Source organism: Brienomyrus brachyistius, chromosome 7 (assembly GCF_023856365.1).
Source record: "Brienomyrus brachyistius isolate T26 chromosome 7, BBRACH_0.4, whole genome shotgun sequence".
Lineage (NCBI taxonomy): Eukaryota > Metazoa > Chordata > Actinopteri > Osteoglossiformes > Mormyridae > Brienomyrus > Brienomyrus brachyistius.
Window position 1 is genome coordinate 17,969,597 of NC_064539.1, and position 27,343 is coordinate 17,996,939.

The 27,343-nt window shown below is 42.3% G+C and overlaps 3 protein-coding genes across 7 annotated transcripts in view; 2 read left to right on the forward strand and 1 right to left on the reverse strand.

Moving 5' to 3' along the window:
- Positions 1 to 246: 246 nt before the first annotated feature.
- Positions 247 to 7,656, reverse strand: ak3 (adenylate kinase 3). The gene is made up of 5 exons (XM_049018720.1): positions 7,268 to 7,656; positions 5,380 to 5,499; positions 4,333 to 4,505; positions 2,428 to 2,546; positions 247 to 1,747 (listed from the first exon to the last, which is right to left on the reverse strand). Exons 1-5 carry the CDS (start codon positions 7,413 to 7,415, stop codon positions 1,627 to 1,629), a joined length of 681 nt encoding a protein of 226 aa, XP_048874677.1. The 5' UTR covers positions 7,416 to 7,656; the 3' UTR covers positions 247 to 1,626.
- Positions 7,621 to 19,814, forward strand: rcl1 (RNA terminal phosphate cyclase-like 1). 3 transcript variants are annotated; one of them, XM_049018717.1, is made up of 11 exons: positions 7,633 to 7,699; positions 8,790 to 8,927; positions 10,677 to 10,852; positions 11,820 to 11,891; positions 12,335 to 12,510; positions 12,893 to 12,967; positions 13,482 to 13,606; positions 13,785 to 13,910; positions 14,110 to 14,266; positions 18,274 to 18,377; positions 19,488 to 19,814. In XM_049018717.1, the coding sequence occupies exons 2-11, from the start codon at positions 8,899 to 8,901 to the stop codon at positions 19,639 to 19,641; spliced, it is 1,194 nt and encodes a 397-aa protein (XP_048874674.1). In that variant the 5' UTR covers positions 7,633 to 7,699; positions 8,790 to 8,898; the 3' UTR covers positions 19,642 to 19,814. The 3 variants fall into 3 exon arrangements, with proteins under 3 accessions (XP_048874675.1, XP_048874674.1, XP_048874673.1); XM_049018716.1 differs by lacking the exon at positions 7,633 to 7,699 and adding an exon at positions 8,285 to 8,496; XM_049018718.1 differs by lacking the exon at positions 8,790 to 8,927 and having other exon boundaries at positions 7,621 to 7,699.
- Positions 19,815 to 22,094: 2,280 nt separating this feature from the next.
- Positions 22,095 to 27,343, forward strand: part of LOC125746009 (tyrosine-protein kinase JAK2-like) — a 37,516-nt gene continuing 32,267 nt past the window's right edge. For 2 of the 3 annotated variants that reach the window (XM_049019502.1, XM_049019501.1), the window contains exon 1: positions 22,095 to 22,596. The gene's annotated coding sequence lies outside the window, so the exon portion shown is untranslated. The remainder of the gene's footprint in view (positions 22,597 to 27,343) is intronic. The other variant, XM_049019503.1, reaches the window with a different exon arrangement.

A 27,343-nucleotide genomic window follows, 5' to 3' on the forward strand; every position in this document is an offset into this window, starting at 1 on the left:
GAAGATCGGTCTTGTTTGATTCTTATTAATCATGAGCTGAGAGGGTGGGTCTGCACCTCCAGGGTTCAAATCCCATCCCAGTCCTGCATGTGCGGTTTGCTTGTTCCCCTGTGCTGGGCTCCAGTCCTCCCTGTACTGGACTAGCAGTTACAGAAGATTGATGGACGGAAGGATTCATTTCTGCCCGGAGTCTTGTTAACCAGCTTGGCTGAAGTTCATGCTGACACATAAGACCGAAGAGTCAAGTTGATTTACCAAGTTGATTTACTAAAGCGATTTATTTTTGATTGGAACACATTTTATTTACAAAGGCTCACTTTTACTGCCTCAGAGAATACTAAAGGCATAGTTTTTGGTCGCATCAGTTAAATGTTTATTGTCAAAAAGGTTTCTTAATTTCATCAAGAAATGCTATTTTTACCTACTCGTTAACATAAGATTTCCTAGAAAAATAATGGAAAATAGCATCGGATGTGGTATGTAAAATGTAGAGTAATACAGAAATCTGTATTTAAGGCAAGGTTAGGTTAATGAGATATTTCTGGATACCAATCAACTGTGGGTAACTATGGGAAAAGACAAATGACACCAACCTTGATATAATGGTAACAAAAAGATAAAGAGAAGTTGGTCCAAGTCCAGCCAATTTTTTTTTAATTGACGGTCTTAATTCTTATAAAATGGACAAGTCGGGCTTTAGAATAATGAGTAAGGCGATAAGAAGGTAAGGGTGAATGTCAAAATTATTGAACAAAAATTAAAACCTTCTTATAAACTACAGACCATTAACCCATTTCCTGCAGCTCATTACTGGAGTATTTCAATTTTAAAATGTTACTCCAACTAAGGCAACAAATACTAGTTTCTATTGGAATGTTACTAATTCACTCTGAGAATTTTAAATAGTTATTGTAGAGTTATGTACAAAAATTAACATTTTTTTCAAAAATGTAAAAAAATAACCTTTCCAAGATGAGTGAAGATGACATTTAAAATGTTAAGCCATTCAAAATTTAGCTTTACCATCTATCCACTATCAACTAGCAAAATCAATGTCTTTTAGTATGAAATACTTAAAATATAGCTACGCTACCATTTAAAATATATTTTAGTGGTTTACAAAGGTCTATATTATATCCAAGAGCAACATTAATATCAATTACAAATTTGTGATTCGCTAATTGTTTAAAGTGCATGTCATTATTAGATATCATGTCTTTCTTCTCTGTAAGCGTAGCTTGGTTCGCTCGGCTCAGCATCAATGACAGCACACACAGGCACCCCTTCACTCCTGAACACACGATTAAGGCAGCACAGAGCACCAAGCAGGGCATACCAGACCAACCCAGCTCGACATTCTACAAAATCACACCCAGCCTGGCCACAAATACGGCACTCATTCGATACTATTACCAGTGATACAAAATTTTTTTAAGTCACCTTCCACATTCGACCAGTCGCCTTTCCCTTCTTGTCACTTATAAAGTTACTCGGCTACATTTAATTTTTCCCACTATAACAATGCACAGCCTGAGCTACAGGAAGTGTTCAGAGTTCCGGAGTTCCCTTCGGGTTCTGCACCTAAGCTAGGAGAACCGTCCTCAGTCCCCTAACAGACTGCGGCTCCTACACATTCCCAGCAGCCTTATGGGATCCGGGACTCAGTTTCCGAGACAGGAAAGCATGAACGTGAGGCCAGATCTTGTTGGTTTCAGTTCCTGAAAAGGTTTCCAGCATCCCTTTGCTCCTGTAGGTAAAAGAACAATGACAGGAGTCAGTGGGAAACTGAAGATGCATCTATAACATGTCTCATACTGGACCGCTCGTATTTCTTGGCTTAACCATTAATGTTGACAATTTAGAGATTCCTACATGCCCCGTGATGGACTGAGACCACGCTTAGGCTGTTCCCCCGCTTAGGCTGTTCCGCTACGCTGCCTGTCACCCAGTACCGGGTCAGCACAGGTAAATGGGTGGTATGCCTCTCATTCCTCAAGCAATACAACAGACAAATATTTTATTTCTCATTTCATTCATAAAGAAAAGTTATACAGATGATGTCAGGTGTCAAGCACTCTGATAACAGGCCCAAACCCAGATGTCTAAATCTCACAGCACATTATAACCTTTCCAAAATCCATGATGGACATTTGGTTTCTTGCGTTTCCCTTGGGCGAACGTCAAAACAACTGATAGTGTGTTATTTCTGTTCCGTTCCAACATTTTATCAAAGCCATTATATTTTATATACAGCTTACATATGATATATACTATGTGTGATATATAGAATGATTGTAGGCTTCTGAGATGGAATCATCATCCCAAAGAACATCACGAACACGTGGAAGATCTGCACTCCTGATTGACTTTACTGCCGTAATACATGTAATAAATGGTCTAAGAATCTGTGAGGCTATAACGTTTTACCTGTAGTACTCGAGCACCGGCTGTGTCTGGGTCTCATAGGCCTTCAGTCTCCTGGCAACGGTGTCTGGCGTGTCATCAGACCTTTGTGTCAGGGGTTCCCCAGTGACATCATCAAGACCCTACACATACCAAAGAGGTGCATCTCTTATTACCTCATGCGAAACAGAGATTCATGCAGTGTAATGCAACACATAGACGTATGTTATATAAAGATAAACAGAATGCTTCACTGACACACGTAGTATTACAGTACATGCATGTCAATCTGTAACCTCCCAACATCCAGAAATGTATTTTTGAGTTCTGTAGATAGAATGACATCATGCTCATCGTACTGTACATTCCACTCTTATCTAAAATAGAAAAATTTGAATCAATGCTTAAACATTTTTTAAGCATTTTTAAGGAACTCCAGAGAATATCTGTCATATGCCTCCACAGGACTGTTTCATGTTTCACCCCCACATCTACAGTCACAGACATACTGTATGTCTGCTGCATGCAAAGGGAGGTCAGTTTGAGCAGAGAGTAGAGCATATAAACAAACAGAATACATCAGTTTCCAGAAACCACATTGCTGTGACCCAAAGTGAACAAAACTCTATGGCTGACCCCATAAAATGTATCATTAATCACAGAAGATGCAGTTGAGCAGTGACAGGATATAATGTTACCATGTAATTCCAGGCCATTCCATGCACCTTGTGAGTGTGACCTACAGCAGTGGTTTTTGCACCGCAACCCAAGTTTGACTTTGCCAGAGGGTCGCGAACCTGTATCCAGTGTAGGTTTATATTATCACTATGATCAAGTGCGCAGTGAACTACTGAAATTTACACCAAGCAATGCCTATCACACGAATCTGATTGGATGTGCCAGTGAATTTTAAATTAAGCACTTGTGGTTTGCCTTCTTGGATTGGTTGAGTGTTCTCTAGTTTTGCTGACCCGAGGCCCATTCATATAGGATAATTCTAGGGTTGGGAAATCTGATCGTGCACCAGCATAGGAGCTTACTGGTTTTAAAATGCTTACATTTCCAACTCTGCCTCGCGACCCTTTCAGAACATGTGGCGACCAAAATTTGGATAGCGAGCCATGGGTTGAGAATCACTGATCTACATAACGTTGATAAGCTCACTACCTTCTCTATGTCTTGGGTTTTCCTACAGTCTCATTTGCATATTAAGCCTCAGACGCATGAGGAACACGCCCCCACCCCCGCAGTGAACACACGATATGATCCACCATGACCTCCGAGAAACTCAAGATCTAAATCTCTGTGCAGTCAGGCACGAACATGAGCGCAAAAAGACACCGCCATTTTCATTCGAAGAGCAAGTACCGTCATGTTCGTATCTGTGCGTGTAGGACAAGTTTGCCAGAGTCTCCTTTAGTACACTATTAGTTCCTGACGGTAAAGAGGATAAATATTGAACTCAACAGTTGTTGATTTAGCAAACAGAAAAGGGACCAAATTCAACAGTGTATCTGAATGGCCTGGAACTGCTTCAATTTTCTCCCGTCCTCTGTATGCAGACACAGAACAGCCTGTTTGTTGGCTTATTACAAGTCAGCCCTTTGCAGGATTCATTGTCTAGGAGAGAACAAAGGTCTCAACTTAGTCTTGAATAGTAATCAAACATTGTCACTGTCTTATCTCCTCCCACCGACATCCATCTCCACTATGTAAATAGCATGTTTTTATGGAATGAGCTTTACTAAATCGGCCAGACTGAATGTGTGACCAGCAAGTGTGATGCAGCAAAAAGTAACCCTCACTTAAATCTTAAGACTATAAGGGGAGATTTTCCATTTATACATTTGAATAAATATAAAAATGAGGTAATACATCAAGCGCCACGGCAGGCAAACATTGCCAGCATGCTCCCCCCTGCTCACTCACAGGGACTTTGGGGGGGTTGAAGCTGGTGTTGTAAACTCTGCCACTGGGCAGGTGAAGCCAGCGAGAGGTCAGGCGCTCCTGGATGGTCTGGAAAGGGACGTCTAGGTTGATGACGGTGTCGACGTTGTAGGCGCCGTCTAGGGCGTCTGCCTGCAGGACGGTCCGGGGGAAGCCTGGCTGACAGGAAACGGGATGTGGCGTCTTTTCAGGAGCACATGGGGAGGGGGCCTCACACACACACACACACACACACACACACACACACACACACACGCACACACACACACCGCTTTCAAAGCAAGACCCCAAGTAAACTTGCTGGTGTCTTTGCAAAGCAAATCAAACTCTCACTTTTAAAGCTTCCTATACTAAAAAAATCTAAAGTGTGTGTGTGTGTGTATTTCAAAGCCCTGCACGTTGCTATTTACTGATTGCATGTGGTGTCTGCCCACCTAATGAGAAGTTTCTAGCATGCTATATTATATTTCCATGTAAATATCCTGCACTTGACCCTGGTCAGTTATGGGAAGCAAGACTTGTTGGTTCCTTAGGAAATGTATACCACTGTAACCTGATTAAAAATATAAACTAAAGATCAAGTCTGACTTCAGTATTTGTGAGCAGTAGGTTCCGGAAAAAGCTACCCAATACAAATCCAATGAAGAAATCTAATGAACTACACACCTTGTCATACTTTAGCATAAAGAGTGAGTCTGATACAAATCTACAGTGTTTTTGTTGGATCATTTACAGACCAGCGCTGGCTCAATACGATTTAGCAAAGACTAAAGGGTTAATGATTCAGTTTCTGTGCATCAGATTAAGATTAACTCTGTTTCTCTTCCTGCAATCTATCTCAGTATATGGGGGGTTATATAAGGGTGAGTGATTCTTCTCACACTTTAACATACTAGTTAGTTTAATTACAGTGGTGAGGCAAGGTACAGGGTTCAATGGTCCAACCTAAGGATCCCTGGCTGCAGTGCGTTAGCCCCTCCCCAGCCGTCTGTGAGCAGCGCCACTGCGATTTGCATTGAGCCCGTTTACCATCAAGCAGCCAGCCGCCGCTCCCCATCTGCCGCAGCTCTCCTAGGATGAGGCGGGAGATGACATCATCCGGGACCAGCTGACCCTGGTCTATGCAGGATTTCATCAGCAGGCCGATCTCTGTCATGGAACAGCAATAAAGGGAGGGGAGGGAAATAACGCACTGATAACGCATCAGAATCTGCACATCTTCAGCAAGGGGTTTGCCAGTCTTGGGGCCACAATCTCAAAATCAATACACAATTTGCCAAATCAGCGTTGGAGTGCTTGTAACACAAAACCACTATTAGTCAAGAGCTCAGCTACTAAGTTTAAGCTGTGATTAACTTTTTTTAACATATAATCACCATTATCGTGTTATAATACTGACGACTTCTATGCCCCAGCGTTCCCCCAGAAAGACAAATCAAGGGATTGTTTTTTTCCAAACTAAGCACGAAGAACAGCGGATTCTGAGAATGAGATCTGATTACTGATCCCCTGCCCTTCTTCATAACACGCAACGTCTCACAAAAGCGTGATCGTCCAGAAAGACGAGGCCAGGCTGAGAAAAAAAAGGCTCACAGACGTTAAAGTCTCACTATACAGGATTTAAACATTTGCTTAGAAATCGATAAAGATATTTCAAAAGAATGATTTAAGAACTTCTGCGACACATGTTCACTTGTACAGCGTTATCCGCACAGGGCTGACAGCACCCACGTAGCAAATGACCCCCACATTTAAAGGCACTCTAACATTAACTCTAGTTGCCCTTTTAAGCTCAATCAAATGGCTTCGTCTGGTTTTTATAGACCATCATTATCAGCCACTGTTCAACTGCTCAAGTTCAACTCCTTTCAAGTTTACAGTCTCGTAGTAAATAAGTGTGCGATTACGTTGGGAGTATCATCATCATCATCATCATGATCCTACTAGATGGGTGAAATAAGTATAGTGCTATATTACAACACATCTAACGTGTTCTAACATGTCGATAAATATAGCGTCACTGAAATGGCTAATATTCTAATCCAGAATTTAGGAGTCAACTCTATTAAATCAACATGTTGGAATATGCAGTCCTAAAAGACAGCACTTTGTTATTATTTTTACTATCATTGGATTTTTATGTTGAGCTTGTTGTCAGAAAAATAAAACACACCCTGTTGTCTTGTTTACAAGGAAATGTTCTTTCCTCATACGAAAGTATTCCTTTCGGAAAGTATCATTATCGCTTCGGAGGAGATTATTTTCGGCCACGGTGCATTTTTACTTCAAGATACTGCCGCCTTTTTGGACTTTAAACCTGAAGCAGCCAAATGACAGCGCCAGTAGACAATAGGCTGTATGCAAGATCACGGCAGTAAAATGGTAAATAAATGAATATCAACTATTCCAGAGCGGTCACGTCATTCATAAATAATAAATACATTGCATACATGCGTACAACAATGTTTAAAAAGTATTTAGAAAGTTAAGAAGTGTTACTAGTAACATTTTTATGCATCGTGCAGTGGTGAAATGGTTAGTATGGTAGCAAGTTCATTGCTACAATACTAATTATTTTACCATTGTACAATGTATAAAGATGAACGTGCTGAAGGTAATAAATAAATAAATAAATAAATAAATTCTTCGTCTTGGACCTCGGTACCACGTCTATATCCGAAAGCCCCGATTGTAATTGCACTTTACATGACTGGATCCCACCACGCAGTCAAACAGGGGATTTCGAAGGCAGCCCTCCGAAAGTTTTCTGCAGCTAGGAAAGTTAGTGGAAATGCAAGCAACTATCAGATGCATCAAGATCGCATTCATCAAAACACTGCTTTGTGTCACACTCATCGCCGACGGCTACAAAGGAAAACCGTTTCCCTTGCAATGCACGTTTGGAGAAGGATCCTACCGGTCTTTGCTTTTATATTGGCTCTGAGGACGTCTCCGCTTGAAAGGTGTGTCAGTCCGAAGCTTTTACTTATGCGATCCGATATGGTCCCTTTTCCTGAGCCCGGTGGTCCCATGATAATCGCCCGGAACAGCACGCGCAGACCCATATTCCACACTATTTACAAAATAAGTGATTAACTATTAAATATATTAAAAAGATCTTCCCTGTGGCGACGCCCGGCATAAAAATAAGCAGCTAAATAAAAGAATAAAATATATTACAAAATAATAATGAGTCTGGGCGTCTGAATGCCTAGATGCCGCTTTGTTGGCAGACGTCCCTGAGAAAAAAGGCTGTTTTTTAAACGCCTGACGCGGGCGGACGGACGGAGGAGGAGGAACGGCTGCAATGCAGGAAGTTGAAAGCAGATACGGGACCCTGTGCTGGGGGGTAAGGCGGCGATCGCCCATCAGACAGCCTACAGTGTGCGGCACTGTGCAGAAACGAGGAAACGTGCACCCTTTTCATTTCATAATATGCTTATGTGAGGTTACGTTTGTTGTCCTGGTACTCGGGACAGCTGTCGTGGGAATTTGAGGTTCATACTTCACCTGTTGGATTTGCATCGTCTGTCTTATTTTCATTGTAATGCGGCCGTGATCAGTAGCTATTTTTGGAAAATCATTCGTATATATTTAAATGTATTAAAGTTCTCCCGATGGTGAACTGAATAGTTAAACTGGAGTCGATGTCTTGTATTATAATGTAAGGAGGTTTTTTTGCTGGATTGTCTGTATTAGACAAAAAGGCGCACGCACACAAAAACACACACACACACAGGTGCAAATATGCATGTGTGTGTGTAACATATTGTGGCTAAAAGGGGTACCACCTTAAAAAAAAAAAGACAAACCAAGCGGACACCGCCTTAACTCGTCCTGCCGGGAGACTGAAATGCGCACGTATTGAATGGCTGGTACCTTAAGGGTGTAATTGAACAGAACCTGACTGGTTAGTTTTAAATTTGGTTTCTGTGCTAGTCTTTGGGTGTCTGGAATAAACGCCATGTTCAGACACAGTAACCCCGATAACTGAGCTCCCTGGGCAGATGATTGACTTTTGAATGGAATCTGTATGTTGTAAAGAGGGTGCAACTGATCATCGCTTGCTGGTGAATTTGGATTCATCATTCAGGGCAACGGATATACAGAGGAATATTAAGGCTTTCTTGGGAATAACCACTGCAGGTTCATCTCCTACCTTTGAAAAATCTTTTTTTTTTTGGTATCCAGAGTCACTTCAGGGACACTGAGTCTAGTTAGTGGGCTGCTGGTTTCTATCATAACACACAGACCTGTCATAGCAGAGAGGGAAGTTGAAGAAGGTGGCTTTCAGAACGATCCTTAAGGAGGGATCTGCCGATTTAGTCGAGTAGTACCGTCTGGCCCAGATGACGACGGCAGGTCTGAGCAGAGACAGGGATTAGTTTGGAGAGACTTCAAAAATATTGTGGTTAACGACATGTGAGGTTTCTCTTCAGGTGTGGTGAAGGTAAAGAGGTGCCGACCTGGATGGATTGTTGAATAGCTGGAGCGACATCTGGAATATCACCTCAGACTGATGGAGGGCTGAAGGCTTTTGTGGATCAGATGCCGTCACCGTTTTTGAATTCACTATGGTCAGTGTGGATTCTGTTCTGGCCAAGGAACGGTGCACAGCTGTGTGTGTGATGCAAGTCCAGTCACAGGATAAAGACTGGTTTATACGTCTGTGACAAACCTATGGTATATGTAGGGCTGAAGCTGATGAGCATCTCCCTAAAATGCAGCTACAGGTCGTGTTCATGTAGACCCCTACGATTGTGATTGGTGAGCTTGATAGACATGGTGTAGAAATGCTGGTGGGCGTTGCTTTCCACTGGCCTTAACAGATTCACGACATTATGGAGGACACTGTCCTTGGGGCTACTTTGTAGCTAAGCTGTAACTGGTTGTTGACTTCTACTTAAAGCTGGGACATGAACCGTGATTGTTAGTCTCATGGGAATTTCGGCAGGCGTACTGTACATAGACTGGTCTGCAATAACTGGGCACGACAAACCAAATGATTAAATCTATGTGCTGACAATTGAAAATATCTGACATGTATCTCTCTGTCCATTGCAATCAGTTGTTGTTTCAGCATGGAAAATCACCTCCCTGTGTCTCATCATGTTCACCGGTCTTACATGCCATTGAACGCTGACCCAGCATGATTTAATCTGCATCTATATGGTTAGGGTATAGGCTTGGTGTTGAAGGATGATTCACCCTTAAGACTGAATTGTTCAGTAGCTGTTATCGATGAAAATGCCACCTCATCGCACTCCCAGCTGTAGCTATATTCAGATCCAAAGCCCTGAACATGTAAGCAGTCAACATTATTTACTCAGTCATACAATGAAAAATGCTTTTGGTAGAACAAAAAAATGCACAGATGTCTACTGTAACAGACTGGAGCTGAATATATAGATTTGGTGTGACCTCTGCGACCGGGGTTTGACCCTCCACTATGGCTCTGTGTGTGGAGTTTGCATCTTCTCCCCATGCTGAGCTTAACTGGAGTAACCAAACTGCATGTGATTGTACCCTACGATGGGCTAGTGCTCCATCCTGGGTTGTTTCTTGCCTTTCACCCATAGGCTCCAGAATCCCTTATGACCCAGAATGGCATAAGCAGCTGCAGGACATGCATAGATCAAGCTTTAGTGATCTATGCAGAAGCCATTTTGTGGGGTAACTGCATTCCTCCAAACTGTAGATAAACAATTATTTTCACCAGGCTGAAGTATAAGTGGATGTGCGTTTGTTATTGTGTAACGCTTCAGGTGTGTGTCACTCTGTGAGTCAGGCAGCTGTGCTTGTCTTGGAAACTCTTAGGGCCACTTCATGACAGTGAACTTATGTGTAACATATTTCCATCTTTATGATGTTAACTTCATTCAGTTCATACAATTCATCCCCAATTAATTCCATTTCAGTACGTAACATGACAAACAAAGTTGATCCTTGTTCATGACCCCTTATCACGTCAACTGCACCATGTTAATCTCCTCTTTCAATCCAATTGTAGTTTCAGTTTATTTTTTGTAGCAACAGCGCAAGTTAGATTCCAGTAGTTACAGACGAGATTGAGTGTAGATGTTTTCAGCATTCAACCGCAAATAGTACAATTTTATTATTTTAATCTTCGGTTTTTCTTGTACTTCTTTCACTTTCCAAGAAATGTATATATTTGAGCATTTTATTTCATTTTGTAATCGCTTTTGTTGACATTTTTCTAATACGAGTACGGTGTTGAATACTGGGGGGGCATTCGGTTCAGTTTGTCCCTCTTGGCGACCCGTACCGCTGTGACCCTTCACCTTTTCCATGTATATCTTGCCTAGGCATTCAAACCACGTGCATGCAGGCAGCCCCGAGAGCAACAACAACATGGCGAGCCTGGGGCTCACATATGAAGGGTGTAATTTCTTTAGGCAAAGGCTCATTTTATCCACACTGACTGGAAAATGGGTCAAAATCAAAAACATTCGTTCAAGTGATGATAATCCCGGACTTCAAGGTAGGTAACGGAATCGCAGTCAGCAGTGTTTATATTTACAGGTTGGCATCTGGATGACTTGAAACATAGTCGACTGAGATTGTCATAGTTTTGTAGCTGTACGTGAAAGAGTTTATAAGTATAAAGCAACTATTTCGACAGGTTTATTTAAACGCATCTTTAACATATGTCATTTTGTTGAACAGCCATGGTTCATGTATTAGCTGCTTATTTGCAATTCTATTTTAATCTTTATTCATTGATCCTTTTGCGAAGAAAGGACTGGCTGTGACTTTGTTTTTAAAACGTAACTTGCCCAGTTCCAAACCGCATCATTCGTTCACTGTAGACATGCAGTCTATTTGTTTGCATGCTATATTAAGCATTATTTTTCTATACAAAGTGCGCGCTTAGATTCGGAAACGGATCCATGCTGGTCGTCTCCCATTTCAGTATTGCGCACCAAGTTTTATGGTTTGATTTGTGTAACTTAATTTGCAGTTTGTAGATGGATCAGGAAAAGCGAGAGTAGAGTGTACCTCATATCTGATTCTTGTGTAAATAATAGCACGATATGCGTCTTTAAACAGTACTGTATGGTTCACATTATATTTAAACTGGTTGAGTACGTAGTTACATAACTTGAGAATAAACGACGATAATATTAATGTGTTATTACAGCGTGAAACAGGTCAGCTTTGTGTCCTGTAACATCTCAATGTGAATACGTACTGTTTACTGTGAATACATACCAGTGTTTCAGGCGTGGGCGATGGTTTTTGGTTTATTATTAGATATTATTTGTTTGAATTCCTTGCTGATAGCTGCCTGGTTATTGGTTTATTGACTGGAATCGTGGATTTAATTTATTTCAATCAGTTGGTATCTATAATGTTTTAAGCGCCACTGTTCGCCAGGTGAGGAATGGGTATTTTAGAATAAATAATTTTCTTTTTAATCATCTTGCTTTTTTGTGTACATTGTACAGATTTTGAGGCCAGCTTCATTAGACTTTTGGACAAAATAACAAATGGCACCCGAATTGAAATTAATCAAACAGGTAAGATGAAATTAAATGAACCTGTATCATCACTGACACTCTACTTTGGTGAAGTGCTGTTTATCAGCTGAGACCCTGCTTACCAATAACACTAACTACCATGCTGTATAATATTTCACCTCGGAGTCGTGTTCAGCCCGCATAGGTGCTGAATACAATGGTATTGATCTAACATTTAATGCTTTTGCTCAGTAGGTGCATAAGTGTTGCTCTTCATGGCTCTTTTCACAATGAAGGCTTTTAAGTAGATTGTTGAGACAAATATAACCATTGATAATAAGTAATGTGTGAGTATTGCTTCACTTTGAGTGGTTATTGACGATTTCTTAGATATTGATTTGCCGATGAGTCCCAGTGCGTGTATTTGCAGCTCACTTTCCCTGCTGCTAGTGCCTTATGCTTTGCCTCACGATATACGGTATGGTGTTTGTTCAATCCCATAGGTACTGTTCTTTTCTACCAGCCGGGCCTGCTCTACGGGGGCGCTGTGGAGCACGACTGCAACCCGCAGCGCTCAGTGGGTTACTACCTGGAGGCCCTTTTGATGCTGGCCCCCTTCATGAAGAGTCCACTGCGAGCCACTCTCAAGGGCGTCACCAATGACCAGCGAGACCCCTCCGTAAGCCCCGCCTCCCACCTGCATTGTCCAATGAACAGAGAGACCCCTCTGTTAGCCCCGCCTCCCGCCTTAATGCCGTAGGAATTTGCAGGTTTATATTATCACAGCACACATAGCAGAAATGATGATTAGTATAAAGTAATTAAACTTAAAATGTAACACCCCTCCATAATAATTCTGGAGTGATTTGTTTCGGTGCTTTTGTCACTCAGATCTGTACATTAACAGTCATGTGGATCCATAATGACTTTGGGTCCAAAATGATTTCTTCCCTTAGGGGGCGCTCTTGGGAAAGGCACCATTAAAGAAACTGAACCTCTGATTTCAATGAAGTGAGAGGATTTTTCCAGTGTGTAACATAAATTAATGTTTTGGCTTCTAGGTGGATACATTGAAGGCCACCTCCATTCCCCTGATGAAGCACTTTGGACTTGATGGCGAGGGTCTTGAGTTGAAGGTTGGATTTGTGGGGTCTTGCTTATGATTGTGTCATGTTCATCTGTTGAAAGCTGTCCTTTGGCATAATCATACCTAGTTGCTTTTAAGTAATGTTGTATAACTAGGGCTGGACATCGTTTGAATTTTTTTTTTTTCAGTACCAGAACAATGTCTTGATTTCAATACCTTAATTGGTGCATACAATAAGATATGTAACATAAATGATATATTATAGAAATAAAGTAAAATATAAAAAAAATCTGCACAGTGATATACAGTAAACATTGTTGGCAATGTGCATTGCTTCCAGTTATTAAAACGTTACATTTTTGCATATTGCATATTTTGAAATTTGCTTGTGTTATTTGCTTTTCTTTATTGGTCCTGCAATGCTGTGTTTGTGAAGGTACTATGTCAGGTCCGTAACGGCTCTTATAATATCTGTAATAAACTTAGATTCAAACTCTGTGACTTCACTCTGCCACTCACTGCAAATATCACCAGCGATCTTGAGGAATGTCTCTTGTGTGCAGATTGTAAAACGGGGGATGCCCCCTGGTGGTGGAGGCGAGGTGTTTTTCTCCTGTCCAGTCCGGCGGACGGTTCGACCCGTCCAGCTGACCGACCCTGGGAAAATCAAGCGCATCCGCGGGACGGCGTATCCTTATCACTGATGTTGTCGTCTTCGTAATCCAGACAGTCCTGAAAAAATCCGTCTTATATGTAAATTTTACCTGTTTCCAGAAAAATTGTGTTAGGTTGTGTTTTTTTTTCTGGGAAGGGCTGTTGTGTAACACTTGCATAACTTGATTTTATTCCTTGATGTGTCTGTTCAGATATTCAGTAAGAGTTTCCCCACAAATGGCAAACAGAATAGTGGACTCTGCCCGGAACATTCTCAACAAATTTATTCCGGATATTTACATACACACAGACCACATGAAGGGCGCGAATGCTGGGAAGTAAGTTCCTCCGCAGCTGCCATTTATTCTCTCGATGTTCTCTAGATGTAGTCATTCAAAGAGGCTTCAGTTCTGCGTGGTTTTCGGATCATTCCCCCCCATCCATCTCCAGTCGCATAAATTTCTTTACAGTAACAATCATCATTTCCCACAAGTGTCCTTGTAAAGGGTAACTGTCTGGTCCTGGTTTATCTCTTAGGTCGCCAGGTTTTGGCCTTACGCTTGTGGCCGAGACAACAAATGGCACGTTCCTAAGCGCGGAGCTCGTCTCCAACCCCCAGGGACAGGGCAGCCCGATGCTCCCAGAGGACCTCGGGAGGAACTGTGCCAGGCTGCTGCTGGAGGAGATTTACAGGGTAAGCAGTCCTGGCTCACTGCCGGTCACCACTGAAGGTTGCTCACTGTGAATCTGCCGTTGGCCTCACGGGTTTATCCAATGGCTGTTTGCGCCATGAACATTTCGGCCAATGACCTGCTATTTTGGTCATGTGTTGTGTTTGAGGGATTTTGCACTCTGAATTCCTGCTTGGGTTTCCCGTGACTGTTGTCACCGTACTGCAGCTGATGTTGGTGTGTATTGTTGCCTATGTGTCCGGATCGTTTTCGCGGATTAAAGCCCCTTTCAGACACGCACTGCCACCCTGTACTTTTCAAGACGTTACCCGGAAGGTCCGTATGAGTGAACGCGAACCTCTCAATCAATCGTATCAGACAGTAAACGGACTTTACCCCGCAAGCTCCCTAATACAAAGTCCAGGTAATTTCAGATTGACCCCTATGTGTGAATGGAGCAGGGAGAATTCACCGCGAGCGAGTGGTTGTGCTAGTGACGTTTGTCGTGCAAATATGGAAAAATAAAAACATTCATGAGCGAAAGACCCCCCCCCCCCAACAGACATGGCTAGCTGGAGAGATGACGAAATTCTGCAACTTCTGTTAATAATGCTGCAAACAAGACTGTGATTTTCGCAGTGTTCTTTTTGCAAGTCCTGCGTCCAGCACGCTCTACCCAAACTCTACCCCTCAATTAAACAAACCAGAGTATTTCTTGTAGGTGTGAACACATCTGACACGTACTGTCTCTGGTTGTGCGCCACATGTGTGAAAGGGCGACTCTGGAAAAAAAAGTCCGGACCTAATTCTCCAGACAATGTCCAGAGTTCGTGCGTGGAAACGGTTTAAGGTTTGTATCGGGTCTGGAATCTGGAATTTCTTAGCCCTGTGCTGAATGCCTTAAATGCTAGCTAAATGGAACAAGCCGGTAATCACGACTGAATGCATGTCTTATCAGACGTGGCTGTTGTGTCACGTTGCAGGGTCAGCATACTTTGAGTAAGAGGTCGCCGTGAGAAGTAAGCCCTCTTACTGACCTGAGAGAGCAGCAAGCTGCAGGGACACGGAAGTTAGTGCTATCGATGACAGTTAAGCCGCTAGATTTTATCCGTAGTTCTCATGCGGCTACAAACAGTAGGCAGAAAAGCCTTTGATTTAATTGCTTGTTTTTGCTGCAGTGTAATTGTATTGCTGTTTTTTTTTTCCAGTTGCGTGGGAGTCAAATTTTCTTGCATTTGTACATCAAACCATTTTTTGATAAATGTTTACCCAGGGTAATGTTGATCTGGGTCCTGTTCCAGAAAACAAAGGGCATGAAGGAGATCACTCTCTCTCTCTCTCTCTCTCACACACACACACACACACACACACACACACACACACACACACACACACACACACAAGCACAAAGACCTTTTAGAGTTACCTGTTCACCTGGTCCAGGCTGGACACCCTTACAGAACTGAGGCAATAATGGCAGCTACTGAATCGGCATGCAAAATACGTGAATCCTAAAAGCAACGCCGACATAACTGTGCCTTGTCACGCGTGAGTATTACCTACAGTTAGGCTACGTAATACCATATCTCACATTAATATTAAACATGTGGGTTACATTTCTACTGATTCTCGTAGGTCTGGAATGCAAACGAGGGAGAAATGAGGTCTTATTAAAGTATAATGTGCTTCAGGTCTTGTGTGACGACGCTAAGGGACTGAAAGCTCCCGAACAAAAATGCAGGCGTCATATTAAGTTAGCGTTCAGCGCTGTGTGCTCACACTGGGTTCCCAGGTCATGAAGACCATGTGAATCCTCTTAGTGAAATTTCATGAATTTTTGAATGTGGAGCAGTGTTATGCTCCTCTGGAAACTGCTTGGCATTGGTTGGTAGATGACCAGGGCGTGCGGTGGGAGACAGGAAGAGATAACAGGCCGTGCTGAGACCTGTTAATGCTGCAGATGGGTGCCGACGTGCCCTAGTAGATGGCTAGCTACTATATTTGGTTTATGGTTAATCAGTAGCTACTAGCCGTCGTCGTAGTAGACAGGAGCAAAGGGCTGACGGAACCTGTCGAAGAAGCATGTAGCAAAGTAGAATTCGACGTAAGTGCTGTATATTCAAGCTGGATTGTTTTCCGTTAAGTTGCCTTTAAGTTTAAAGAAGAACGTTAGCTGAGAGCTGAGATGCAGTGTTTCGTCTGCCGCTGTAATGCTTTTCTTGTAACCTTCAGACTTTTTTTTTTTTTTTTGCTTACACAGTGATATTTCCTCACTCACTTTGAGGCAGTAACGCACATTTGTTCGGTGTTTTCATTCAGGTCAGGTATGGATGGATGGATGGATGGATGCATAGAAAGAGTCTTGCATAGCTTGTTGCCCTTCCCACAGCCTTTCTACTAAATTAAGCTCCAAAATGTCCTCCAGCAGTGTGGAGAAAATTGATTTCAGGCAACCAAAGTCAACTATCAGAGATGCAGGAGACTTGGAAATACAAGCATAATATGGATGAGGTGCTCAAGCACCATCGATTTTATGTCGGGTTGAATTAAACATGTCAGACAGCCTGTACTAGACTATAGGACACTTTTGGTATTTGAATACACTCGTTCTTGTGCTCTGGATAGCTGTAAGAATTTGGTATGAAGTTTACTATTAGTATTGCAAGTTTACTTTTCCAGTTTAGTGTGTTCCTGAGATGAAAATGACACAAGGAATATCAAACTTTTGATATTTGACGTTTTCGGAGCCTTGAAATAGCAGCGACGTGATATGATCTGCTTACGCAGTGATCACAGCAACTGACATTTGGAGAATAAGCTCTTCTGTTAGAGGTTTTTGTCCTTTTGGATTCTGGGGACTTTTCCAAGAGACGTTTTGGCTGTTTGGAATTTAAGATTGTGTCTCAGCTAGATTTACCTTCTGTCTCCCCCCCCTCGCGTCCCCTCGCCTCAAGGGAGCCCATCCTGAATTTATAAAGCCATCCTTGTTCAGTTCACTATCACTAGTGACTCTTCTGACATTTTTGTTAGTCCTTCAGGAGTGAACGAACGCACTGCACTTGTAAGTACTGGATAATTTCTTGAATTGTGTTTTAGGGGCTGGATGACATGGTTTTTATTAAAATTTTGTTTGACGTATTTTTCCGAGGTGAGCTCAGACGCGAACGATGTTGATAATCCCGCAGGAAACGCTGACTCGACGAGCCCCGTCTGCATATTTAGAAAGTTTTTTTTTTTCTCGACCGTCACAGAGAATCAGCATTCTTGAAATTTCAGGCTAAGCGACTGGGCTTAGGATCCTCATCAGACAAAGTAATAATGGGCCCCTCCAGTATGAAACGTGTCCTCCGCACTGCACAGAGAAATGCTTCCATGAATAGTTCAGCCTCTCGACTTATCTGATAAAGACTCCCTTCACTTTTGAATCATGGAGTTGTTTTTGGCTTCTAAAATCTGTTTATGTAATACATAATTTCGGTTTGACATTTGTGCAAAATTGCACCATATATTCTTTGTAATTCTGTGCAATCATTTTTTCCTCATGGTGCTTTAAGACAAAATCTTACTTGACTTTTAACTTGCGTTTTGTATCCCATAATATACATGGTCTGGCAGCACATTGCTACTCCTTTGCATGCTCCTGTTCTCATTAATTTGAATCAGTTACTGAATGGTGAGGAAAGACAGCACATCCAAATCTAAACCTTTTCTAAATCTGTGTTTGCACTTTTCTGAATCTTTCACTCCAGCCAAATGCATTATGACTGGAATGGGGGGGGGGGGGATCTAACACCTGATGTGAATAACAGGCAACAAAATACAAAAAGACGTAAGACGTTAAATTGCCTAGTTTGCTTAAGACTTTTTCTTTAAAATGTTACATTTTAAGAAATTTCCTGGTGTATTCAAGCTAATTATTGAATAACAGCAACAGTTTTTGTATAACACTGGAATACTAATGAATGAGTAATTCAAAGCAGCTGGTGCTAACCAATCGCTGGCGCTAACCAATCGCTTTGCTGTGTTTCAGGGCGGCTGTGTGGACTCGACCAATCAGACTCTGGCACTCCTCTACATGACGCTGGGACAGCAGGACGTGTCTAAAGCTGTCCTGGGCCCATTGTCGCCCTACACGTAAGTCATTCCCCCGCCCTCTTCTGACTTGGCACTACCAGCAAACCAAACTAAAGTTCGCTTCCCTTCGCAGGAAATTCTGCCCGTGGTTGATAAACGGCGTTACTTGGAAAACATCGTATGTTGAATATCCAGCTAACGTTTACCTCTCTTCATTGGAACAGTCATTGACATACAAAAAAACAGTTCCTACTGGAAACAACAAATGATAAAATATATACTGGACTTCCCCTGTAAAAGCAGGTGTTCCTCTTGGAGTGTCGCCCAGTCGTGTCAGTACCAGCTTCCTCTCGATTCGCCATTGTTTTCTCACTCCGTTCATTGCTGCCGAGGAGCTGGTTCTCCACATCTAAAGAACCTGAACTGTCCATTTTCAGTTATCATGGTACCGGTGCTGTGTCCTTGTAAAGTACAGTACTATGATAACTGAATATTGGCAGGCTTAGCGCAGTAGCCAGTGCCGCATCTCCAGGTAGACCTCAGCCTTTAATGCTTGGGGTGCAGATGTATTCAGCCCCCTCCCTCGCAGGAACTGAACTGAATATTTCATCGTGTAAGCTTTTTACTGAAAGCCTTTCACAAGGGTTAATTTTTCGGTGTTTGTTTTCATGTAGTAGGTCAGACTTACCTCTTGTCTGCATAGTCTAGTGATTGTAGTAAACTTTGCCTCAAAGGACTTTCACTCTGCCTGTACTACACAGGCCTCTGCATAGGGACGCTTGTGTGGCTGAATGGTTCTGCCTTTCAATTTCCCTTCCCAGCCCTTGGGGACCTCCCAGACAGTCCATGTTTTTGCTCCCTCCCAGCCCCCAGCCAATCAAGAACATGAAATACCCGGTCTGGCTGTGTTAGTAGTTGAGAGGGAGCAAAAACGTGGACTGTCTGGGGGTCCCCAAGGACCGGCTTGGGAAAAAACACACTGGAACTTGGATATGAATGTTATTTGAAAGGTGGGGCTTGTGAGGTTTTCTTCCTTGTCTCTATAAAATGGCTTAAGCGTTGATGTTTTATTAGTACGAGCCAGACATGCCGCATTCCTCGCGTCCTGTGGCTCGCACACTCTGACGCAGTTAAACTCCGCTTATCCCTGTCTCCTCCTCCCCCTTCCAGAATCGAGTTCCTCCGGCACGTCAGGGACTTCTTCCAGATCATGTTTAAGATCGAAACTCAGATGCCAGAGGAGGACAGCCGTAAAGGAGGAAGCAAAGTGCTGGTGGCCTGCGTGGGAGCTGGCTTTGCTAACATCAGCAAAACCCTCAAATAAGACTTCATGTCAGCATAGTTTTTAAAAAATCCAATGTGTAAAGCGTCTGGAAGCTCTGAATCTGTGAGCCATCACTTTAGATATTTTGTTGCTTAGTACAGAAACGTTTTATTGAAGACCTTTGTACCACCATCCCTAAATAAACAGTGTAATAAAATTAAGATATTTTGGCACTTTTGTAGCTTCCTGTGAAATTCATTGAACACTTTTCAAGTGTCTGATTTAGTGAAGCATGTGCAGTCAAACACCCTGCACAGGACACCAGTCCATCCAATGTAGCTGGGTGAACTGGTGTCTCTAAATTGCCCATAGCGGGGAGGTGGCTGCACCTTCCTCCCTGCTTCTGGAATTCTGGATTGTGCTAGATATGCCGTTTAATAGCCCATAGTAGCATATTTAACAGTTTGAATCAGCCTGTATGCTGATATTAAGCAGCTCTTTCCGGACTGAGTTTTTTTAATCTTTAGTACAGTATATGAAGACAAGTTACTGTGGTTTGAAAGTATTAGTGTTGGCTGCATAGCTAATGTGTCATGCTCTGCTAACATTAAAAAGCAGTTGCTAAATAACACAAAAAAGAAAAAGAGCAGAAAGGCAGAATGCAGTTAACTGTCTCGCGTAGTCAGAAGGGGTCGTACCGCATGAACCTGCTAATTGTAACTTCTTTGGGTTATTTAATGTTTCTCAAGATAGACGAACAGAACTGGACTTTGAAACCGTTCAACTAGACCGGCATGCATGAAAAGCTACTTTGTGGGAGAATTTGAAACTGAAGTAACACACAATGCCAATGCCCTTTTCCCTAAAACTGGGGTTTCGGTACAAGAATCGAAAATAGGAAAATTTCTTGATATACACACCAAATGAAATCTAACCTTGATTGTTTTTGGCTACTTCATATGTTAGCATATGTGGAAAATATTTCAATGCATAGATTGGGGTATTCCTGTAGGGTTAGTGCTGCTTTTTGCAGCACTAAAGCTCAAAGCAGTAAAGAAATTCCTTCAACCACAGTTAGTCATTAATTCATCAAGGGCAGCTCCCTGAACACATATTCTGAATTGTAATATATTAAGGAAACGGTTGGTGTGAGAGTTCGTGTATGAAATGAGATTTGAAAATAGAAAAAAAGGCTTTATTGTCATTGTACTGCAGTACAACTCGATTAAGGTTAATTGTCCTGATTGGTGCTAGTTAATAGGGGAAGAAAAGGACTGAAAAGTACAAAATATAATTGAGTAGTGTGTGCAGTCCCAGAGATGCTCTGAGAATTGGTTTTAAATTCTGCCGAGAACTACTTAGTAATTTGGAAACTGGTTATCTATGATACATGAATAGTTTCTTATATCTACCAAGAAATTCATCAATTGTCTATAGCTGTCCTATCCAATAACGGGTTATGGTGCTCTAAAGGGGCGGTATGGTGTTGTGGCGGTTTGCACTGTCCCCTCACACCTCTAGGGGCAGCGTTTGAGTCGCCGCTGTCGCTCCATGTGTGTAGAGTTGGCATGTCCTCCCTGTGTCATGAAAATCTGTTGCTATGTTTCTGAATATACTCGCTAGAGCTAATAGTGCGGTGCACTTTAGTGAATCACATACTTTGACACAATTCCCTTTTCGTTTTTAAAAAGTATGTCCTAGTGAAATACATATATTTTGGTACTATGCTTGTACGTTGCATGTAGGTCTATAGGCACGTCCTCCGTTTGTCTGCTCTTAATACAATCAGACCGCCATGATCAGCGGTACTGATTCAGTGCAACATTTCATGTTTGAATCTTCTCCTGGGTTCAATAAAATGTATCTAATCTGATCTGATGATACCTTATCGCTACCATTCATGTTCGACCGCTGTTATTAAATCATCTGTGATATTATTTAATCAGTTAGGAACATTGCTAAATATAGTATCTCAGACAGGCATTATATTATAGCGGTGCTATATTATTTTAATACGTGTCGGGCAGAAGCGGTAATACGCCACCTGGAGGCGGATGCGTTACACTAGCGCCGGTATGTGTGCAACTGAAAAAAATCCTAAACAATTCCGTAAAACTAATGTAATCTCCCATTTGATTGTATTGGACAACTTTTGGAATAAAGGAATAGTCTCAAATAGAAGAAATCCAGGAAACCGCAAACATACAGAAACACACCAAGTAACCTTACAGATGCATGCAATTGCATAATAACTGAAAGTGAATATTGCATTTTCTGGTAGATCGTTACAGGGTGAGGAGGATGCGGGGTGCGGGGCCCATTATCCCGGGGATGCACTCGACTTTGTGCTGCAGGGTGTCACAGACCGCGGAAAGCCCGGTTAGGAACCCTCTGGGTGCCGGTGTTATGCAGACTGCCAGAATACGTGGGACTCGCAGTGACATCAGCCGCCGTCCACACGCTTCCCCGTCACCATTAACGCCCCGATGCTTCCCGATTCCCCAGCCGTAGCTTGAGTGGTGGCGCCTGGCCGTTTAAAGCACCGCATACGCCTGGCATGTAAAAGTTGGTCTCCGCTTTCTTCAGAGCCCGATATCGGTCACGTGCAGGCGGGCGGAGGGGGGCGGGTGTTCGCGCCTCGGAGTCGCGGAAGTTAGCTCGCTAGCTGGCCAGCGAACTCCGGCGACCTGCTGTGCGGCGGCGGCGTGCTGGCAGCCAATCCGGAGGGAAAGGGGGAGAGAGACGGCCACACGAACCGGTGCTAACCGGGACCATGGCTTACGATCACGGAACGGACGAGCCTTAACGCTGAATGTGAGATCCGGGGGAATCGATCGCCAGTTTTCACCATTTATCGTCGGGGAGAGAAAAAAAATGGATCGAGGACCAGGGTTCATATGAACGTTCCAGGACATTTGCTAAGATACGTGGAAATTGACTAATCTACGGCTGTTTATGCCTGGTCATAAATTTGGCATCGATCGGACACCGATTTCATTGAGGATCTGAAAACAGGTACCAAGTGACTATATATGATATATGCTTATGTAGGTGTCGTACAGTAGCCAAGCATGTCGCTCCCCTCTCACCTTGAGTGCATATACCGGGGTTTATATCGCTATTGCTGCGAGTAAATCACTACGATCGGTTAATTCATAAATACCCTTTCGATCGGAGCTGTATATCCCGCTGGGTTACGGGCAGACAGTTAACCAGCCATTACTAATGGTAGGTGATTAATGGTAGTTGACTAGGGCAGCACTAGTGCGCGCTGACTTGGCTGCATTCGCACATGTTTTTGTTTACCTGTCACGAAGCTGCGCGTGCAGACCTACATTGATAATTATCCAATACATTCTCTGAAATAGTTTTAATTAAATTAGTTTTTGGACATTTTAATGTTATGCACCCCTATTCAGCAATTATAGTTTATCGAATACATAATACATCATCGGTGTCTGTGATGTTTAACTGGATCTGGTTAATATTCGTTCATGTTATTTTACATCTATGATACGGGGGAATGGAAGAAAGTGTCTACTGAAATGTATTTCATACTTTTTAATTTTTTTTGGTGAATTATAAAGTTTTGGTTGCATTTATTGATTTGGCTTTTTTTCAGCCAGGTCAAGCTGTTTTGGCTTCTTTGGTCCTTTTGATACAAAGGTAAATGATTAAAAGGTTTGGTTTCATGCAGCGGATTGTGCTTAAGGTTTATTGCAGAAGCACTTCTTAAGGTGTTTTTGTTGGTTCTACCTACTCTGACATCAGCTACACAAAGATGATCTTCATTTAGATAAGAAACAACATGACGTGGAGAAACCATTGTCTTTTAAACATTTTACGAACGTTACACCAACCGAGTTTGTAGGTTTTTCGCCTTTTGCCACCTGTTTCCGTTATAATCGGGAGAGCTTTCAGTTAGAGTAACCGAAAAGGAAGCGTTTAAGACACAAGGTTTACCTTTCAATTATATGAATACACCTTGTAATTACAACAAAAATAATACAAATCGATGAAATAGAAATCTTGTACGGAAAATCATATCTCATCTGCCTGGCACTAGTACTTCCATTTTCGCATTTGCTAATTAATTCTGCAATTATTTACGAAAGGTCAAACGTTTAGTTCTGTCAGCATGTCTTGATTTCACAGTTATCTTTTTTGGGTTAACTTTAACTTTGATAACCATCCAGTTAGCAGAGCATAGTCATTAATTCGGATTTTATTTCAGATTGGTCTTTGTCCCTAAAGTTGTACGAGTTACACTTTTTAAAACGGCACTTTCCCCTTTAGCTCAACTATTGACTTTTACAATCAGTATTAAAGGTTCGATCCAGTGTGCAGTAATTTGATACAATTGACAGTTTAAGACCTTATTCCATCTTTTGTCTAAAGGTATTAGAGAACGGTTAACACTGTTGCCTCACACCTCTGGGACCCGGGTTCGAGTCTCTGTCTGGGTCACATGTGTGTGGAGTTTGCATGTTCTCCCCATGTCGTCGTGGGGTTTCCTCCGGGTACTCCGGTTTCCCCACACAGTCCAAAAACATGCTGAGGCTAATTGGAGTTGCTAAATTGCCCGTAGGTGTGTATGTGTGAGTGAATGGTGTGTGAGTGTGTCCTGCGATGGGCTGGCCCCCCATCCTGGGTTGTTCCCTGCCTCGTGACCATTGATTCCGGGATAGGCTCCGGACCCCCCGCGACCCAGTAGGATAAGCGGTTTGGAAAATGGATGGATGGTATTAGAGAACTGCACGTGTATTTACAATAAACAGCGGGTAGTCGGTGTTCCTCCTGAATTTGAAGTGTTTGTCCTTAATATGTCCAAATAATGGAATCGTGGCATAGATTTAAGGAACAGAATTGAGTTTATTTGGACTGGATTCACCGGGTATTACGTATCCCAGTATTGAAAGCTACTTGTGGTAAGGGTTTGTTTTTATTGTGGTTTAATGAATTCCTGTGTAATTTATCAAGGCACAGTTACTCGCAGAATTGTCGTAACTGTTTCTGAAGGAAAATAACCTGGCCAGCTCTGGTCTACAGACACTGTTTCCTGCAATTCAGTCACTGATGGGAAAGGTTGGCTTTCGCAAAAACAGAAGAGCAGAGTTTCCTTTTCAGTCATCACTGGGCGGGGTGGGGGTGGGGGGGGGTTATCATGGGGTGATTCAGGAGAGTTTCCAGCTTGTTTACCTTGTAGAACTTTGAAAACGTTGCCTTCTTTTGTCACTGTCCCGTACCTTGCATTCAGTATAATTAATTCTTACTCTGAACTTTAAACAGTTTTATTTAAGCAACTAGTAACATTAGAATTACAGTATGTGCAGTCAGTGCCTAGTTTTTTTTTTTGCTATGCCTGCTTCCTAATGCAAATAGCGTGCACCTCCACACAGCAACTTACGCATACAGCATGCACACGGGGTCGAGGTTCACTTACTGCTCGCCTAAACGTTAGCACAGCTAACTCTGTGAGTTTAGAGTGTGGTGTGATTGATGTGCTGTAAGTTGTTCTTCCAGAGTAGAAAGAGCCCTGATTTTCACGCACTACAATGTCTGAAGTTTATAGAGAATTGTGTGGCGAACATCTAGACATTGGGATTCCTGCCACCAAAAACCCTTTGTTAATGACAGGTCAGAGAGCTGACCAGACTCTTTAAAACACACAGGAAGGGCACAATTGCAAAACAGCAGCCAAAAACAACAGTTGTGAGCAGAAACACTTAGTTCATCTCCATATCTTGCTCGTTTGACTTCCTCTAACACCCCCTGAGTCTAGTATACAAATTGAATTGAATTGAAATGAACTGAACTCAACAGAACTCAACTGAACTGAACTCTTCTGCCCTTGAAGAGGTTCTGGAGGTAAAAATGAGTCTTACCTGGTATTAACTAGGTGTATCTAATAAAATGGCCACTGAGTATATAGCATGCATTCATTGGCATGTATTGTATTACGGTGTATTGTGTACATATTATCACTTTGCTGCAGAAATGCGAGCTTACGTAGCTTTGTATGATTTATGAATGATAACGTGTATAAGGAAACTAATGTTTCAGGTCCCCAGTTGCTTAGCGATGCCTTGTTGATGGTTTTCCTTTCACCGTATTAAAGCGACTCTCTCGCACCTTCGTCACCAGCTGTGTCTCAGAAGCTTATGGTTTGGGTTTCTGATTGGAAAACGTAAGCTAGGCTTCTGTTCGCGTGTTTGTGTGAGATATGTGAGCTGACTGTCGTTTCGCCTCGCGCCGGTATCCTGGGTCCCCAGTCTCCAACCGCTAATAGAGTCAGCGACCTGTTAATCACCGGGCAGCAGCTTCTTATTACTGTGCCTTTGGGCGCTTCCTAACATGCCGTGCTGGATCCCCTCGAAGAGCCTTTTATCTGGCTGTCAGAATCATTTTAATTTTAGGGCACTTTGGATTCGACATTTAGACCCAAACTGGGTAGGAAGATGCTCAGGGCAAGGCCATCTACAGTGTCAGTGAGTCAGTTTGCATACCTTTCTACGGTATATAACCTCTTTGGCACTCTTGGACTTCATCGTCACAAATTTTAACGAAACTTGATGTGCTGATTTGGTCACATGAGTAACCCATGGAACTGAAATAGCACGTGCCTTGGATCAATATTAAGGGAGATTTAAGCTAACTTAAGTTTGAAGTAATTGGGGGGGGGGGGGGGCTATGATTTTGACTGGCTATATCCCCCTTAATACAAGTTGCGCAGGAATGGTTCTCATATCACTTTAAAGTTGTTTTCCGGCTCTGTTGCCAAAATGAAAAATGATTTTATGTTATGTAATATGTCATGAGGTCCAGATGTGCGCAGATTTGACGCACGATCATTAATTTACATGTTAGAGATACATAGCATTTTATCAGCATTATGGATGTGACATCAAATGGATGTGTGCATGGAATGAGCTGGGATGTGACGACCTGCACGTATCATTAGGGTCACTCTGGCCGGCACCACCAGTCAGGCCACCTGAGTGATGTAACATGTCGATAAAGAGCTTCGTTCATCTGACCCCAGTTTGTTAAGAGCAGAGTGGCAGCTCAGCCCCATTGTAAAAAAAAAACTAACTGCGTTTGCATTCTTGCTTCTTATTATATATTTTTAGTAACTAGCTGCAATCTACTAAACAAAAAGAAAATGCACATGGCATCATTTTATAAGGCCATAGATGGAAGGGTAATAGTGGATCAGATCATCCTTTTCCAGCTGTCACCTTTGAGCAAAATGCATAAAATCACATCAGCAGTCAAGATCTGTTGCAAAACGCTCCCTGCTAATAGTCTTATGCAACTAGATGGGTGGATGGATGGATGTTACCAAACATGTACTGGATGGAAAAAGTTTGAACTAATGGAGTTTGCATTCTCAGAGGCTCCTTGCCGCAGTGGTAGTCAAACTTGGTTCTCCACTGTAGAATATTCTTGGCAAGTCACTCTGTTACTCATGGTTTTTTTTTTTTTGTTTTATTGCAGTTCTATGGTAATTGTGTAGAATAAAGTGATTTAGGGACTCTGGAATTTCTCTAATAATTGCTCTGTATACAATAATATACCTGTGTAATGTAGGTCGGTAATAATCGGAACATCAGTGTACCAATATAAATTTCAGTTTAATTCCTACCCAGAAGGGAGTTACAAAGAATCATTAATCTTCTATAACTGCTTACTGTTGCACAGGTGTAAGAAAATAGAAAAAAACCGTGTCCTGGATAATCAGTAAGGTGGATGTGGAAATGAT

Excerpts from the sequence above, each read along its gene's own strand:
- ak3 (XM_049018720.1), bottom strand. The coding sequence starts at position 7,415 with ATGGGTCTGCGCGTGCTGTTCCGGGCGATTATCATGGGACCACCGGGC. Across the intron at positions 5,500-7,267 it reads CAATATAAAAGCAAAGACCG|AGATCGGCCTGCTGATGAAA; the intron begins GTAGGATCCTTC and ends GTTCCATGACAG. Across the intron at positions 1,748-2,427 it reads CCGGTGCTCGAGTACTACAG|GAGCAAAGGGATGCTGGAAA; the intron begins GTAAAACGTTAT and ends TTTTACCTACAG.
- rcl1 (XM_049018717.1), top strand. The coding sequence starts at position 8,899 with ATGCCGTCACCGTTTTTGAATTCACTATG. Across the intron at positions 13,607-13,784 it reads AAGCGCATCCGCGGGACGGC|ATATTCAGTAAGAGTTTCCC; the intron begins GTATCCTTATCA and ends GTGTCTGTTCAG. Across the intron at positions 13,911-14,109 it reads AAGGGCGCGAATGCTGGGAA|GTCGCCAGGTTTTGGCCTTA; the intron begins GTAAGTTCCTCC and ends TTTATCTCTTAG.